This window comes from Pyrgilauda ruficollis, unplaced genomic scaffold, assembly GCF_017590135.1.
Source record: "Pyrgilauda ruficollis isolate IOZ18807 unplaced genomic scaffold, ASM1759013v1 scaffold144, whole genome shotgun sequence".
Taxonomy (NCBI): Eukaryota; Metazoa; Chordata; class Aves; order Passeriformes; family Passeridae; genus Pyrgilauda; species Pyrgilauda ruficollis.
In genome coordinates, this window is record NW_024512988.1 from 30,489 (window position 1) to 47,183 (window position 16,695).

The 16,695-nt window shown below is 53.0% G+C and overlaps 2 protein-coding genes across 3 annotated transcripts; both read right to left on the reverse strand.

Moving 5' to 3' along the window:
• Positions 1-428: 428 nt before the first annotated feature.
• On the reverse strand, positions 429-5,534 carry BCL2L14 (BCL2 like 14). 2 transcript variants are annotated; one of them, XM_041460518.1, is made up of 6 exons: positions 4,893-5,534; positions 3,101-3,834; positions 2,414-2,548; positions 1,882-1,943; positions 1,361-1,618; positions 429-848 (listed from the first exon to the last, which is right to left on the reverse strand). In XM_041460518.1, exons 1-6 carry the CDS (start codon positions 4,901-4,903, stop codon positions 804-806), a joined length of 1,245 nt encoding a protein of 414 aa, XP_041316452.1. In that variant the 5' UTR covers positions 4,904-5,534; the 3' UTR covers positions 429-803. The 2 variants fall into 2 exon arrangements, with proteins under 2 accessions (XP_041316452.1, XP_041316451.1); XM_041460517.1 differs by having other exon boundaries at positions 429-851.
• A 3,588-nt stretch (positions 5,535-9,122) lies between these two features.
• On the reverse strand, positions 9,123-16,079 carry ETV7 (ETS variant transcription factor 7). Its single transcript, XM_041460458.1, has 8 exons — positions 15,672-16,079; positions 13,390-13,507; positions 12,966-13,130; positions 12,174-12,281; positions 11,195-11,359; positions 10,775-10,917; positions 10,352-10,452; positions 9,123-9,904 (listed from the first exon to the last, which is right to left on the reverse strand). Exons 1-8 carry the CDS (start codon positions 15,675-15,677, stop codon positions 9,790-9,792), a joined length of 921 nt encoding a protein of 306 aa, XP_041316392.1. The 5' UTR covers positions 15,678-16,079; the 3' UTR covers positions 9,123-9,789.
• Between the last annotated feature and the right edge of the window lie 616 nt (positions 16,080-16,695).

Sequence of the window (16,695 nt, forward strand, 5' to 3'; positions counted from 1 at the left end):
GGCCCTACTTAGGGGTCTGGGCAAAGATTAGCTGGAAACATTCCCAGTGATTAGGGCTTAAATCTCTTTGGCATTTCACATCTTCTTAGAGCTCATAGGTGAGACCCCAGCAGCTGTAAATCCCCAGTCCCTGAGGATGTTACAGCTCCTGCACCGCTTGGGAATGAGCTTTACCCAGTTCTTGGTGTCAGATCAAGCTGCTCTAGGTAGTAAATCTCCTTCTGCTGGAAAAGGAAAGCCTATAAATTGTAAAAATGGCAGGACAACACTGTGTATCTGCTCTCAGAGTCCCTTGTGCCACTTGGAATTTGGCTGGAAAGGAGCAGCCCACAGCAGCTGGAGCAAAGCAAACATTATTCTATTTATAACACAACTCCCAGCAGACAAGCCTGGCTGGCATTTAGGCACCAATTTATTTGAGTTTTAGAATTTTTTTCAAACTGGATTCTTAGCTGGTAGCAGAAACTACAAAAATTATGTTGTACATTCACAAATACATTTAGAAAACAGGTAAATAAATACATGTGTACAAGCAGCAACAAACCCTGAGGTTCAACACAAGCAGTTGGCAGGAGCTAAAATATAAATACAGGGTGAAATTTGGGCTCTGTTTGATTTACTGACTTTTCACCCCCAGACAGGTGGAGTTCAAGCATTTCACACTGTTGGTTCTCCTGAAAAGATTTTAAATCCACTCAAGCTCAGGTCACTCCACATCCAGGTGACCATCAGGGATTGTCCTCCCACCACAAATGTTCATCCTTGGCTTCCCAGGCACCACGGGCCCCTCACAGCAGCCGCTGTCAGTCTGGGCTGTCACAGTGGTCTGTCCTGAGCTTTTCTCTCTTCTGCTGTGACAGAAGAAATATTCTCAGAATCATGGAATACTTTGGATTGCAAAGGACTGTCACAGCACGTCACAGCTGAGACAGCCACAATACACAGAGTATCACCATACAATTTCAGAAGGCTTCAAACATCTGCTCTTCTTGTTCTTTAGCCCAAACTTTTGTACCCCTCATGGTTGCTGCAGTGCACCCGTGTGCCCTCTGCTCCCTTTGGTGGGTGCTCAGCACTCCATGGCTCATTGCTGTCAGTGCTGCTCACCTGCTTCTCACAGCTGCACCCACTGGGGATGAGGCTGGGCCAGCCCCATCCCAACCACCACAATCTGTGTGCCTACAAGGGACCTTTAAAGCTCATCCAGTCCCACCCCTCCATGGGCAGGGACACCTTTCACTACCCCAGGTTGCTCCGAGCCCTCTCCTGGAACTTCCACAGATGGGCAGCCACAGCTTCCCAGGGCACTTGCCCTGACTTGCTGCTGGGAGCTCAGCCCCAGGCTCATCCTCCTCCTTACCTGGAGAATTTTGCCGTAGGGTGCAAAGGAATCATCCAGGTACCGGGTGCCAAAGCCCATGATCCTGTTCACTGCCTGGCTGCAGATCCCTGCCACCGTGGCGGTGAGATGGACCGTGTAGGCAAACTGGATCTCCTGGGGGTTGATATTGGGCCTGCTGGCTGTCAGCTCCCTCTGCACGTAGGCGTCAGCCAGGTTCTTGAAGGAGCTGTAGGACATGTCCCTGAAGAACAGCTGCAGCCGTGCGTCCTCCCTCACCTGGGTGGGAGACAAGAGCGTGCACGAGGTGAGGGAAGGACTCCGTGTGCCACCCTCGTGCTGACACCTTCACCCCACACCAGGACTGCAGCTGGCACAGGACAGACAGCCAGGCACAATCACAGGCAAGGAATTAAAAGTTGGCATTTCCTGATTTTCCTGAGTGTTCTCCTGCCCTGGGGAAATCAATGGTTTTGCTGTATTTATTTTACAGCAGTGCAGAGCTTGGCCCAGATTCCCTCAGCCCCATCCAGCTCTCTCACCTCCCTGTCCAGCTCATCTCCTGCACTCCGGAGCAGAGCAACAATTCTCTTGATGGCTTCATCTGTAGAGAGAGACACCAGGTTATCTCCAGACCTTTCTCCAAGCCTCATCTAGATGCTCTGTTTAGTCCCCAGGAAAAATTCCTTGAGCAATGTTTATCCACCTCCATCCTTCCAAAACCCATTTCAACCTATTGCCTTGTGCCTTGTTACTCTTGTTACCCTCAGCCAGCAAAAATACTCTTTTACCCCTGAATTTTGTCTTTTTTGTGGTCTAGCAGAAGGTGTCTCTGCCCATGGCAGGGGGGGCTGGAATGAGGCATTCTTTAAAGCCCTTTCCAACCCAAAACCCATTCTGGGATTCTGTGAATCTCCCTCTCCCCCAGTCAAACCCTGATGTTGAAAATCTCCCACAAAGTCTCCATCCAGCTCTGGGGGTTACAAAAGCCCCAGGACCAGGCCTGAAGCAGGGGTGGATGCCACGCAGACTCTGCAGGGACAAGTCTTCCCCACGTTTGTTTCCAACACTCACCGACCCCGTCGGTGCCGGGGGGCTCTGGGGGCTCCCCACGCTCTCCTGCTGTGTCCCCCTGGCTCTTGCTGCCCTGCACGATCAGCCCGATGTCCTGGGACACCTGGGTGTAGCATCCATCGGGCTGCTCCGCCTCTGCCAGACACAAACACAGACCCAGCAGTGAGGATTGGCTCTGTCAGCGGTGCCCACCCCGGCTCAGCGCATTCCGAAGGTGAAGGAAGCAACGGAGCAGCTGCGGCCTGCCCTCAATCTGCCAGAGCTCCTCAGGGATCCCCTGGGCAGAGTTTTGGCACAGGATGGGCTGGGCTGGGGATGGTGTCCAGGCTTTGCCTGCGCCCAGCCCCAAGGCAAACCTCAAGCAGCTTAACGTTGGCCCTAGAGTGGCTTGGGATCTAATCTCAGGTTTTAACTAAACCACCGTGACCCTTGGTTGCCAGAGGAGGAAAGCTCACGCTTGGGTGATAGCTGCCCACAGCTGACTTGGGGTGACTGCGCTCAAAGCACGGGCACAACGACCCTTCCTGGGGCAGCAGGTTGGGGTTGGAGTCTCCAAAACCTCTCCCAGGCCCCAGAAAACCCTGGGAGGGCGTTAGAAACCAGCACTAAACACCATGGCTTTCCCCAGAGGAGCCCAGCAGGGTCCTGCTGGCAGCAGGGGTGGGTCAGGGTTGGGGTGGGTCCCACCTGGCTGGGCCGGGGCCAGGACGTGCCGCAGGGGAAGGCAGCTGGGGCGCTTGCTCCTCGCCCCGGATCCCGGCTCTCCCCGCTCCTCCTCCCCGTGCTTCTTCAGGGAGAAAACCTTCTTCAGGCTGGGCTTCTTCTTCAGGGCTCTGCCCAGCGCTGGGGACGTGCTGGAGTCTACTCTGTGTTTTTTGGCTCCTTCTGGTTTGGAGCCCTGATGTTTGACATCTTTCTCCTTTGCTTTTTGCCCTGTGTTTTCCTTCTGGTCCTCAGGGCTCTTCTTCAAGAAGAGATTTAGGAAACCTTTCAGCCAGACTGGTTTTGAACCCGAGCGCTGTGTTTTGCTCTGGGAAGAGTTCTTTGTGCTTTTTCTCTTGGCTTTCAGCCCCTCTTTAGGCACCTCCTGGGCAGCTTTGCTGTCATCACCCAAAGTCTCCTCCAGGTCTGGTGCTTTGAGTCTCTCCTCCTGGTCCTTCCTGGGGCTGGGTTTGACACTTGAGTACGTGCAGAAATCACTTTCTGACCGTTGTAGCCCATCCGTTTTCCTCCCTCGCCCTCTGTCTTTCTCCTGGAGGGTTTTTTTGGCCACCAGTGAGTTTTCATGGCAGCTCAGTGAGCGCTTGACATAAATCTCCAGCACTTTCTTGGCCTCTCGCCTGTCCAGAGAGAGGATCTTGCCTGACGGCTGCCGCCCCACATCCCACTGAGGCATCTCCTCAGCCGGAGCCCGAGTGTTGCTGTGGAGAAAAACAACACTTTCAGTCTGGTTTTTGTCTTCCCCAGGCCACTGCACAATTGGGGTGAATGGAAGTGTCCCCCGTGCTGGCACACAGGGGTGCTCTGGGTGTCTGGGGTCATTAATGCTCCTGGTTAATGATCAGTGGGTTTTATGGTTGTTATCTGAGTGCTCCAGATGCAGATGGCTCACGCAGGGTTTTATAACCACAGGCTCCTTGGTAAAGGAACCGAAACTGTGGAGGGGGAGGAGATGGACTGGGCATATCCTAGAGGAGGAGCCTGGTCGTCACCCAGGGGGTTTTATCCAGCAAGGACATCACCCAGACACCATCCCATTATCCCGTGGCAACATGTTCCCACACCAACATGAAAAACCACACCCCAGGAGCGCCCAGTGAGCCACAGAAGCCAGAATTTAGAGTATTTCCCCTTAAAGTATTGGCTGCTAAAAATCATTCCAGCCCCTGGAGAGGCCAAGGGATGTGGGCTCCTGCAAGTGGCCTTGGTCACCTTGTGATGACCTTCTGTGAGCTCCCACCAGCGCAGGGCTGGGAACAGAGCTCAGAGCACCAATCCTTGCCTTTCCCACCACCCTTTATCTCTACATTTATAAGCAAAATTCAACCAAAGACACTGCTATTGGAAAACCAGAAAGCCAGGATGGTGCCTCATGCTGATTTTACTTCCATAACCAATTTTACCCTTCAAAGAACCAGACCCAAACCAGACTTCTCCACCCCTCAACAGCACACAGGGAACCAGCACCAAAATCTGGCACACTTGGCTGTACAAAGCACCCTGGAGTTGGGAATCAGCCTCTGCTCAGACCCAGAGATCATCATCACAACACACACCACACCCACCCACCCCACCTCGGCCTGCTTTTGTAATCAAAAACTCAGTTCCCTTCATCCAAGCCAACACCAAAGCCCACCAAACCCTCAACAGAAAATCATCCCACTAAATTTACTCATGGCAAAGCCAAGACCCCCATCCTACTTTGGTTGATTCCAATACATTGACCACAGCATTGGTTATTTGCTGGTTTGGTTTTTACCTTTCCATCATTTTTTGTGCTCCTTTGGACACAGCTCAAGGCGAGCTCCTGGGCCACGGGCGCTGAGGGATCCCAGGCTCTCCTGGGAGTGCCTTTTTATAGCCTGGTGGCTGAGTTCAGTCCTATTTTTAGCAGCCATTCAGGTAGGAGAGCAGCCAAGGTTCCGCCTGGGATCCCCGCTATCACCGCCCTCGTGGTGCAGATCAATGGGCGTGAGTTTCACTGGAGGAGAAAGCAATTTCCTTATGACAAGTAGCAGCAAAACAACACAGACTCACCTGTCACCTGCTGTAAGCACTGCCCTTTGAGACCAGCTATCTCAGGCAGCTGTTTGCCTTTGGGTTTGGTTTGGCTTGTTGTTTTTTACTGGGTGTGATGCTCGAAATGGGCTCCTCTGGGTTGTTTCTGTGAGGGGAAGTCACAGCTTTCTTGGATGAGCAGGGTTTCAGTGCAGGAAGCAGAGTGCCCTGCTCACATCCCTGGAGCTCCCAGGCAGCTCCCGGGGGGCCACAGACACTCTGGGACACGGCAGTGTCAGGCTCTTGCACAACCCTGGGCATGGCTGGGCTGAAACACCCCTGAAACCCACCCTGGGTTCAGACAGCTCGTGCTTCCACCCTAAAACACGAACCAGCTCTTGCCCCAAATCCTTCCCACTCCCGTGGCTCCCACTCAGCCTCATCCAGGGATGGAAAATCTCCCACCAGGCAGATCTGCCCAGCCCAACGCCTGCAAACAGCGCCGGGGCCGAGCACGTCTGACACCAAAGCTCCGTTTGGCCACCCCAGAGCCCCTCCCGTGGTTGTGGCATCCTCCGGCAGGTGCTTCCCGCTGCTCCCCATCGCTGCTTTGCCATCTGATGGCAAAATTCCGCACTGCAGCTCGCAGGGATGGGGCGGCAGCCGCAGACACGCCGGCTTTGGAAAAGCCCTTCTCGGAAAACCCCTCGGGAGTATTTCCACCGGAGCAGCGCTGTTTTCAGCTGGAATTGATGTTCAGCCGAGGTGTCTCCTGGATTAAGATTTTCTTTTCCTGATACGGAGTTCAGCTTGCAGTCAGGACTGTTTTATTTCTCTTTCCGTAAACTCTCTGTGCTGTAATTTCCTGTGACTGGGAGAGGTCCAGACTGCATCTCTTCATTTTTCCTGAGCCCACACGGCTGGATCAGAGTCTGGTATTGATCAGGAATTACCTGGCTCAGTTTTTCAACACACCCATCGACTGACAAACAGGTGAGGAGCTTCCAGGCTGCTTCCCAGCTCTTGTCCACATCCTTCCACGAGCAAGTCAATTCCAGGGGATGAGGAGGAGTTTCACAATCTCTTGTTTTCCATAAAACAAAAATCCACATCCACCCGGGCCATGGGGGTCAGTTTGGCCATCTCCAGTTTGGAGATCTTTCTACTGGAGATTCCCCAAGGCTGAGTCCAAACACCATCCCTGCTCATGATTCCACTGGTGCACAGCCTCCTCCAGACACAGCCAGAAGATGGGAGAGCCAAACTCCAGGAAAAATCTTCACCTGAAATGTGATTCAGGACCGAGACCTTTATCCAAGCTCAGATTCCTCCTGGGATTCGGGACATGTTCAAACCTAATGGGAGAGAGGCACAAGAAAAAGACGCAGGAGACTGAGATAAACCAAAATCCCATTACCAGAGTGGGGGCAAGAGATCTGCACCCAAACTTTTCATCCACTTTTCAGTGCTGGGAGAGAATGAGGATGCAGGCAGGAAAAGTGGGGAGCACCCAGTGCTGGGGTTGGCATCTTCAGGCCGGTGACGCTGGGGGGAAAAGCAGAACTAAACCCGTGGGAACACAGCAGGGGATAAGCGGCTTCTGTGCCGGAAATTGCTTCAGAAGACAGAGAAAAACAAGGGAGAGGCATTCCCCACATGGAGCTGCAAGGTGCAGAGAGCAACAACAGGTTCAGAAGGCAGGGCTCAAAGGCCCTGAATTGCTTGGGAAGGCACAGGCTGAGACTGGACATCAGGAGAACTCTCCCGTGCAGGAGGCTGGGACAATCTCACATGGGTGTCTAGAGGGGTTGGGAATCACCTCCCTTGGGGATCTTCTAGGCTTGGCCAGCCAAAGCCACAGCCAACCTAACCCAGTGTAGGAGGCCACTGTGTTTGATGTTGACCACAAAGATCCCTTCAAGCCAACAGCCAACCATGAGTCATCAACAGCCACGGGCCACCAACCAGCCACGAGCCACCAACCAGTCACCAGGAGCCACCAACCAGCCACAAGCCACCAACCAGCCACCAGGCACAAAAACACAGCCATGAGCCACCAACCAGCCACCAGGCACAAAAACACAGCAGCTGCAGATCTGGTCCATGATGGTGGTGTGGAGAGAAGAATATGACCCATGGCGGGGTGTGGAGGGGAACACCTGGACCATGGCAGGGTGCGGAGGGCAGCCACTGCTCCCTGCCCCAGCCAACACATGGCCTCAGTGGAAACCTCTCAGCCCAGTTCTGCAGTTCCTCTGATCCAAGGGTGGTGGGCATCAGCCCCCAAAGCAAATCCTCTTTTCCTCCAGCCCCGGGGGTGGTTTTAGCTGCTTCCCCCTGCAGATGAGCAATGTGCAATGCCCTGCCCCAAACACCAGCAGATGTGGGGCTGCTGAAGGGTGGCTGATGTTCTCCAGGGAATGAAGCACCTGGAAACCTCTGGGAAAGCCCACATGAGGGACCTGTCTGTGTTCACAGCCCCTGAACCCCAGCCATGCCAAAAGTCACCGACAGCCGTGTGCTGTCCCTCCCCACACCAAACTCCCTGGCACAAGCAGTGGTTATTTCGTTGTTTACTGACAGGGATGGGTTCCTGTTCCAGGAAAGCTGCAGGTTTACAGCCCTCCTGCCTCTGTTTGGCACAGGGAAAGACAGGTATTTCTCCAGGAGGTACATGAAAGCTTCCTAGGAGCATGGACAAAGTTCATGGTTCCAACCCACCCTTCCAAAGGTGGCCTTGGATTGTCACCACCCAAGACCCCTCCAGAGCTGCTCAGGGAGGCACAAGGGGGGTTGAGGGCTTTTGGCAGCTTCCCAGCCAGGAAAGGAAATCCCCAGCCAAGCCCAGAGTGATCTTTAGTCACCACGGGAAAAGCAGGTGAAGAGAGGTCACCTCACACACTCCCTGCGAGCACAGCACAAGAGCCAGGGCCACCAACTGCCACCTGCTCCAACAAAACAAACACACAGGTGGAACAAGCAGTGGGATCCTCAGGAGCCATCAGGGCTGGTTCTGTTGCAAGAAAGTGGAGTGGAAAGAGGAGATCAGGAAAAAGGCACCCATGGGTGCATATCCCAGGAGTGGCAAAAGGCACGGATGTCACAGCTCCCAAGGAAGGACATCTGCTGTCCCACCAAAGCTGAAGGATTTCACCCTGAGAAAGATTTGGTTTGACTCTTCCCTGGGACAAAAAGCATCCTTTGGGGAGGGAAGGATGAGGTTTGGGTGCTTCACTGCACCTTCCTGCTGTGGAGCATCCCCAGGCTGCAGCTGGGTGGGTGCTGGTAACCTTTAGCCCCCTCTCTTAGCAGGGACTGTGGCCTCCCTTCCTAGCCAGGATCTCCCCCAGGCTGTGACCTCACACTCATTTGCCCCACTAAAGCTCCTCATTTCCTTCTCCTTCACCACTCAAATTTTCAAGCACCTCTGCTCTGCCACTGAGCTGGTGATTTTTCCTGGAAGTGAATCTCCTCAGGCAGTTTTCCAGAGATGTTGCACTGCTGAAGCTTTGCCATCCAGCCACCACCCATCCCACCACTGTCTCTTACTGGCTACTGCCCACCTAGCATCTCCAGGCTGCAGGTGTAAAGTAGTTTTGCAGGACCAAGCCCAGTTACAGCCAAAGGGACTGTAGTTTCAGGTTGGCAGTAACCAGTTTTGGTGGAAACCTCATGGTGAAACCACGTGTTTGTGCTGTGCTCACCCATCAGCTGCTGAGCAGCTCAGACTGGTGGCCTCTGGCTTAGCAGCTGCTAAAAGATGTTGGGGAGGAGATCTGGGTGCCCACAGGAGCTGGTTTTAAATGAGGAAAGCTTGAATTTCCCAGTTTCAGACCTTCAAACAGCAAGAAGTGAGATTTTCAACCTTACAGTCACAGCATTTTATTTCCTCTGTGGAAAGTGAAGTGAAAATAGTAGTGGGTATTTTCTATTTTCACACACACACTGTTCACTTCAGGTATTCCTGCTTCAAACTCAAAACAAATAATCACATATCTGACCATGGGTGGGGTCATATTTGTTACTGGCTTCGTTTCTTTTCACATTATTTAATCACAAAATTAATTACAAAAGTCATTACCTGGAGGGAAAGGAGTTAAAGTGAATACCAGCTATGGGCAACCATGGAGCTCCAGCCAGGCCTGATCAGGCAGGTATTTCAGCACACTCCTAACCTTAATCCCAGGAGCAACCTCACAGGAGACAGAGATTCCAGCATGCTCCACATCTGCAGTGTGCCCTCGCTCACAGCTGGGGACAGCTCTCACTGCCCAGGCAGAGCAGCAGGTGCTCAGCCCAGAGCTCCTGCTCAGCTCAGCTCATCTCCCTGGAGGAACAGAGGGATCTTTTCCACAGGTTTGGACCTTAAAGACAAGTATCAAAATTTCAGAGCAAAAATATCACAATCCCTCCCACAGGGCAGGAGAGGAACCAGCAGAAGACCAGTCCACACATCCCCCTGTGCCTTTGGGGTGGGGCACAGCTTCTGGGTGTGTTTTGCTAATGAAGCCCCAGAGATGTCCCAGATTTGGCTCACAGCAGGTTTTGAAATCCAGGCCAGCTCTGTGGCCTTCTGTCCAGGAGAGGCAAGAGACACCAGCACTGCCCAGCAAAGCACAAGTGTCCCTGTGATGCACTGAAGTGAAGCCTGCAAAGATTTACTGTGGTGAAACCTCCAGTGGGTCTTCCTTCAAATCTTCATGGTCCTCACTCTCCAGCTGCTCCAGTTTGCTGGATTTCTCATGGCCAGCCTCCCCAGGAGTCTTCAAAAACCTGAAATACATTTTGGTGATGACTTTAAGGGCACATCCAAACCCAGCCCCAAACAAAGGTGTAAGTGCTGGAGCCTTTGCCCTCAACAAGATCAGGTTGGACAGGGCTCGGAGCAACCTGGAAGAGTGGAAGGTGTCCCTGCCCATGGCAGGGGGTGGAATGAAAGGAGCTTTAAAATCCTTTCCACCCCAAACCCTTCCATGAGTCTGTGACCAGCTGAGCTCTGGAGCTCAGAGGGGATTTGCCATCCTTGGGCTTTGCTGAGGATCCCAGGAAGCACTGAGGTCCCAGCTGGCACAGGACAGAGCTGGACACAAACCCACTGGGGTATGTGCAGGGGAGGATGTTGCCGGATTAAACAGCTGCCAACATCTGGAGCTCATCACCTTTGCATGCCCCATCCACGCTGTCCCAGGCAGCTCATTTCTCTGCTCTGCTTCACCTCACCTGAACAACAGCTTCTGCCCTGGCTCCTTTTTGATGATGTTGAGTTTGTAGTAGTGTCTGAGCGCTCGTGACATCTTCTCATAGGTCATGTTCATCCGGTTCTGGAAGGAGAACAGGATTGTGGGGTGTTGAGCAAAAGCAAGCAACAACTCTTGGTCTGGCGCTTGTGCAGCAGGGCCACACGTGGGACATTAGAGGAGGTTTGGGGCATTGTGGGTCCCTAACCCAGACTGGCTTCATGGTTTCATTTCCAAGGGGCGAGAAAGTCCCACCTCAACCACCAGGCTGGCATCTCTCACTAACCCTGCACCGCCCGTGTCCCCCTCCCCAGCCCCTGGACCAAGGGAACAGCTCACAAAAGGGACATGCAGGGGTGACAAACTCCTTCTCAGGGATGCCAAATTCCCTCTCAGCTGCACTCACCTTGTGGTTGCCCCAGAGCTGGGCCAGCCCGTTGGGGTTGACGACGCGGAACACCTTGGCCTCCCTGTCCTCCCACCTGATGTAGGGCTCGTAGCGGCGGTCGGCCAGCAGCTGGTACACGTACTCCCAGAGCAGCCTGCAGTCTGAGCACGGGGCAAATGCTGCTCTCAGAGCTGCCACCGTGCTCCAGCCAGGCTGCCCCAGCAGCAGGATTGCACATTTAGCAGCGACAATAGATATGAGAAGGAATCAGAGCTCAGGCACGGCACTTTCACTGCGAGATCTCAGAGCGGTTACAATTTTTCAGGTGGGGAAACTCAGGTGGAAAAGCAGGGAATGAGAGGAAGGGAGACAGATGGGCAGACAGGACAAAGCAACATCTCATTTCCCCAAGGGACAAGGCTATAAATTCATAACTACCTGCAATTTTCCCATCCACTGGGGCCGACAGGGTAGCAGGAAAAGAGCAGATGGCACCTGGCCTGCAGCTACTCTCTGAGCTGTGGTGGGAGAGGTTCAGGGGCTGCTCTGCACAGCCCAGCCACGAGGAAACAACTGGGGCAGCCTCAGCACTGCAGTCTGCACCTGTGAAAAAACCCTAATAAGCACCCTGTGGCTCGTTAGGGTCCCAGACCCTGCAAAGCCCTGAAACAGGAGGGGAGGGACAGCCTGGGTGCTTGTCAGCCTGGGACCAGCCCAGCAGAGGAGGAGGGTGCTGAGGAAAGCCTGGGATTTTCCTAAGGCTGGAGCAGCACAAAGTCCAGGGGGGTTAGAGGAGATGCTAGCTAGGGTAAGGGTCAGATGCAGAAGAAAAACTGGCAGAGGAAAAGGCCCCAGAGCACAGGCACCCCCTGGAAAATTGTTGTGGGGACTTAATACGTTAATTACCTTGCACAGGACACAGGAAAGTGCTCCCAGATGCACCTCCACACACATCCAGCCCCTGACAGCAATCCAACCCCACCGTCACTCCTACCTGGGCCCCCCAAGGGCACGAAGAAGCCTCACTGGCCCCCACCCCACCCGCTGACCAGAAGCTCTGTGTAAGCTCAGCCCAGCTCCTCAGCCCTTTCCCAGCTATGTTGCAGGACTAGTCTCCAGCAGAGCTGTGCCTCTGCCTGGCTTTGACCATCCCTGATCCAAATCTCAATCTGCAGGCAGACTTCTTAGGGAAGTCACAGCCTTGCCCGTTTGCCACAGACCCCCACAGCACTGGTTCTGACCTGCTGCATCACTACAAACTTCCCAGGTGTCCTGGACTTTGCTGGGCCTGGTTGCCTCTCTCAGGTGATGTGGGATGGTTCCACAGGCTGAGCTCCAAGCCCCAGGTGTGTGCAACCAGGCAGGTTCTGCCTGCTGGACACTGCCACTCTCCCAGGATATTTTTCTCCCATCATACCTTCCTCTGTGCTCCTGGCTTTCCTGAAGGGTGAGTTCAGCAAGGGGCTGCACACCAGAGCTCTTCTCTGAGTTTTAATGAACTGGAGTATTTCATAAAGCACGTCCCCTGCAGGGAAGGAAACTCTGCTCAGAAGCCTTTGGGCAATGGTCTCTCTCAGGTAACGTTGCTGAGATTCTGAACTACACAGTGTGGGGTTGTTCCCCATCCTAAAGTACTTGCAGATCAGATGGACCAGAGAAAGGAAGAGCTGTCCTCATCTCCAGCATAAAACCCACTCTGCTGGGACCCATTGATCCCTCTCAGCAGAGCACTCCTTTGTCACATTCACATTCTCTGAAAAACTCCCTTGCCCAGGATTTTTCTCCTGGGAAGCTGAGAAGCCTCAGAGAAAAAGGAAAACAATTCTTATCTCATTTGCTTCTCCTGTGTTTTGCTCCTTTGGAAGGTGTTTGGAAATTGTTTACCCACAGGTGATTGTTTCATTGGATTCTGCTGTGAGTTGTTTTGATTCATTGGCCAAGCAGTGCCAAGATGTGTCGGGACTCTGGAGAGAGTTATGAGTTTTCTTTATTGTCTTTTTAGCATTCTGTGCTATATTCTATATATTCTTATTCTATATTCTTTAGTATAGTTTAGTATAGCATTCTTTAATATAATATAGTATCATAAAGTAATAAATTAGCCTTCTGAGAGCATGGAGTCAGATTCATCATTCCTCCCTGCCACAAGGGTCCCTGCAGATACAATACTCCTTGTGCTGGGATGGTGCTCACAAAGCCCTGGTCTAACCTGAGCTGGGAGCTCGGTGTCTGAAGTCGTCCTTGGTGAGGATGCACAAGGCTTTGCCGTTCATTTCAAACTTGCTCTGCTCAGTGGGCCGCAGGGAATATTCCTCCTCAGCCCATCGCAGCCAGTGGATCACGTCCTCCTTGCTCCACAGGGAGGGCTGGATTCCTGAAACCAGGAAAACAGCTCTGTTCTCAAAACTGCTGAGTGGCAGGGTGGGGTTTCTTCTCCATCACCAAACTTTCCCTCTACATTAAGCGCTCACAGGTAAAAACACCACAAAGAGAGAAAATGAACCCTGAGGAAGCCGTGTGCCCCTTGCCAGCAGGGAATGGTCCCTGGGTGGGACACCATGGCTGTACCCACCCTGTCCCACCCCATGGCAACTCCTTTTTGGGCAGCATTCACTTGCTTAACCTCTACTCACTCAGCCTCCCTGGAAGCCTGAAGATCTGCCCAGTGCTGATGGGTGAGGGCCTGCCCTGGGATGGGGGTGGCACCGACACGGCCACCACGGGGCTGGAAGAGCTGATGGCCACTTTGCCCTGCAAAAGAGATCAGATACATCAGTAGGGGAAATTCTGGTCCTGCCTTTGCTTTGGAGGTGCCTCCATGTCCTGGATTGCCAAGCAGATTGGATTCTATTTGCCATCTGTATGGACAGGGGAGGTTCCTGCCTTCCTTAGCAAACACCTGGCTTTCCAAACCAAGACACTCCACCTGCTCCAGTATTTCCTAACTGGTTTCTCATAGCAGTGTGATGTGATGTGTGTTGTTGTTGTTGTATTCAGGATGGATGAATGAAGTGACAAAAACTCTTGGGTTTTCAGAAGGTAAATGTAACTTGTATTAGACACTATATATTCTTTTGTAGATAGTTATGATAAAGTTGGACTTGATTGGTCTTTAATTAATACTCTTTATACTATTGGTTAATTAGGAATAACACCCTTCTTGTAAATATTTTGTAAGTAAATAATACGTTTAAAACACTAGTTGTAAAGATTAAGGATTGTTTTAATTCTGCCTCTGAGCTTTCTCAAACTTCACAGAGTAATGCTTGGGAAAGTTTATCTGACTCTTTCTCTGACCAGACTTTCAGCAGCCACAGACATAATGTGTTGTCTACAGCTCTTCCTCTCAATTTTCCAGTCCCTGGTTGCCAAGAGATCCCATTCTCCAGCTGTTTAGCAGAGGAACCTGCCCTCATTCAGGCTCTGGAGGGGGGTTATCCATCCCCACTCCCCATGGGAAGCAGGAGATGGAGCGAAGGCTGGCAGAGCCTGCAGTGCCTGTGCTCCTGCAGGACCCTCTGATGCTCGATGGATGCTCAAGGTTCTAGAAGAGCACTTCAGTTCTTAGAGCTGTGAAAATAAACCTGGCAACAGTGCTTTGATTTTGTCTTGAAAACCTCATATGGAGAGGGATCTCTCACTCTGTCCCCAGTGATCATTTGGGCATAAGTGGAAATGGCCATCCCATGGTTTGGGGAGATGCAAGCTCCTCTTGCTCACTCTCCATGGAGTTCTGGCCCCCTCAGGAATTCCTTTTCCCCCTCAGCCAGGGCATGTGAGCCAGAAGGGAGCTCAGATCCTGCTTCCAGCCACATCTAGATCTTGAAATATTACTGACAGCCAAGCAGATAATGTTTCCCCTTAAAAACCTATTAATGTGAATCCCAGCAATTTCTCAGCTTCACTCACTGGAAAATTAACAAATTTGCTGTCACATGGTATTTTCTGAAGCAGTTACCAACTCCGAGCACTTCAGGCTCAGGCAGGCTTTTGCAGGTGATTTAGAGCAGACACCCCTCAACTGTGTGTGCTGACAGAGGAGCTGAGCCCTCTGAAAATGAGGGTGAGGAGATGGGAGCTGGACACGTCTTAAATGCAAAGCTGAAGCTCCCAAAATCAGGAGAAGAGGGGACAGGAGCAATACAGTGCATCAGTCCAGGGAAAAATGCTTCCCTGCGAGTTACAGCAGGAGGAAGGCAGCAAGTGGTGGGAGGATTTCTTCAGCAGAAGGACACTTTGGTGGTCACTGGATTGGATTTAAAAAGCAAGCAGCTACTTGACACTACATGAGGAGAACAGTGAGACCCCAGAATAAACTCTGAGCAGGCTTGGCAGCAATGCAAACTGTCTTTCAGATTCACTCTAAGCAATAAGCTATGGGGAAAATAAAAGTGAAAGAAATCAGCAGTGTATTTTGTCTAGAACTCTCTAAAAGTTATTTTAATTTTCTCCCATCGACATGACTCTCTTAGAAATGAGATTTACAGTAAAACCAGAACAAATCTGGTCTTTTTCTTGCTCCTAAAGATTTCTAGGCCTCGAGATACATTCTGAATTTTTATTATGTTATACTAATTTTATGTTCTTTCTTTTATCCCTGCTTAGCTGCTTTCAGACTTTTCTGACATGGGTTTTTTGGGTTTTTTTTTTTTTTTGCTTCAAGAGGAAATATCGTCCTTGGGGGTGTTCGAGAGGGAAAGTGAGAAAAAGTAGGGTGAAAAGTAACCCCCAGATGTGTGAGAGGAGCTTTTTGCTGAGAACCAAATGCGGGAACAGAGGCTGCTCCGGGCTTCGTGAGCCCGTTTGGAGATGGGGCAGGGGGTCACCCCCCAGGGCATGAACTTCCAGCCCCGGCTGAGGAGGAGAAATCCCAAGAGGGGCCGGGGATGGGGGAGGACAAGGGCCGGGCTCCTACCTGCATGGCCGGGGCCGTGGGGTGCGAGCGGAGCCCGGCGCTGCCGCCGCGTCCGCAGCGCTCCGCTCCCGTCCCCGCGGCGATCCTGGCGGAAACCGAAATCGAAAGGAGCCCGAGCCCCGGGAGGACCGAGAGCGGCGGGGGCAGCGCCCGGGGCCGCGTCGTGCTCCCCCCGCCCCGCTCCGCCCGGTACCGGCAGCACCGGGAGGGGTCCTGCTGCCGGGGATGGAGCCGGGCCGGGACACACCGGGACACACCGGGACACACCGGGAGAGCTGCTGCCGGGGATGGAGCCGGGCCGGGACACACCGGGACACACCGGGAGAGCTCCTGCTGCCGGGGATGGAGCCGGGCCGGGACACACCGGGAGCAGCCCCGGGAGCGGGGCTCAGACTTTCTGTCCGCCAGGCGCGGGTGGGAAAGGGGAGAGGGGAGAGGGGGAAAGGGAGAAAGGGGGAACGGGAAAAAGGGGGAAAGGGGCGCACCGGTCCCGGAGCAACGGGAGGTGCGAGCACACCTGGAGGGTGCCCACCTGCCCCCGCGCACACCGGGGATGCGGGGACACGCACGTTGTGGGGTTCTAGGGGTAACTGGGAGGGGCTGGGATGGGCTCTGAAGGGACTGGGAGGGACAAAAAGTATACTTTTAGGAACAAAAGGGGCACTGGGAGGCGACTGGCGGGGGGCTAATGGGATAGACTGGGAGTGACTGGAAGAGATTTGGAGGGCACTGGGATAGATTGGGAGTGACTGAAATAAACTTGGAGGGGATTGAATGGGATTTGGGAGGGATTGCACAGGACTGGAAAGGACTGTGAGACATTTAGGGACAAAAAGGGCACTTTTTGGGACTGGGAGGGACAAGAAGGGATAGACTGGGAGGCGCTAGGACAGGAGCGAATGGGACTGGGAGGGACAAGAAGAATACTTTTAGGAGCAGAAGGGGCACTAGAAGGGCTCTGGAACCACTGGGGGGCAGCGGCATAGACTGGGATATACGGGGATGGACTGGTAGGGGACTGGGA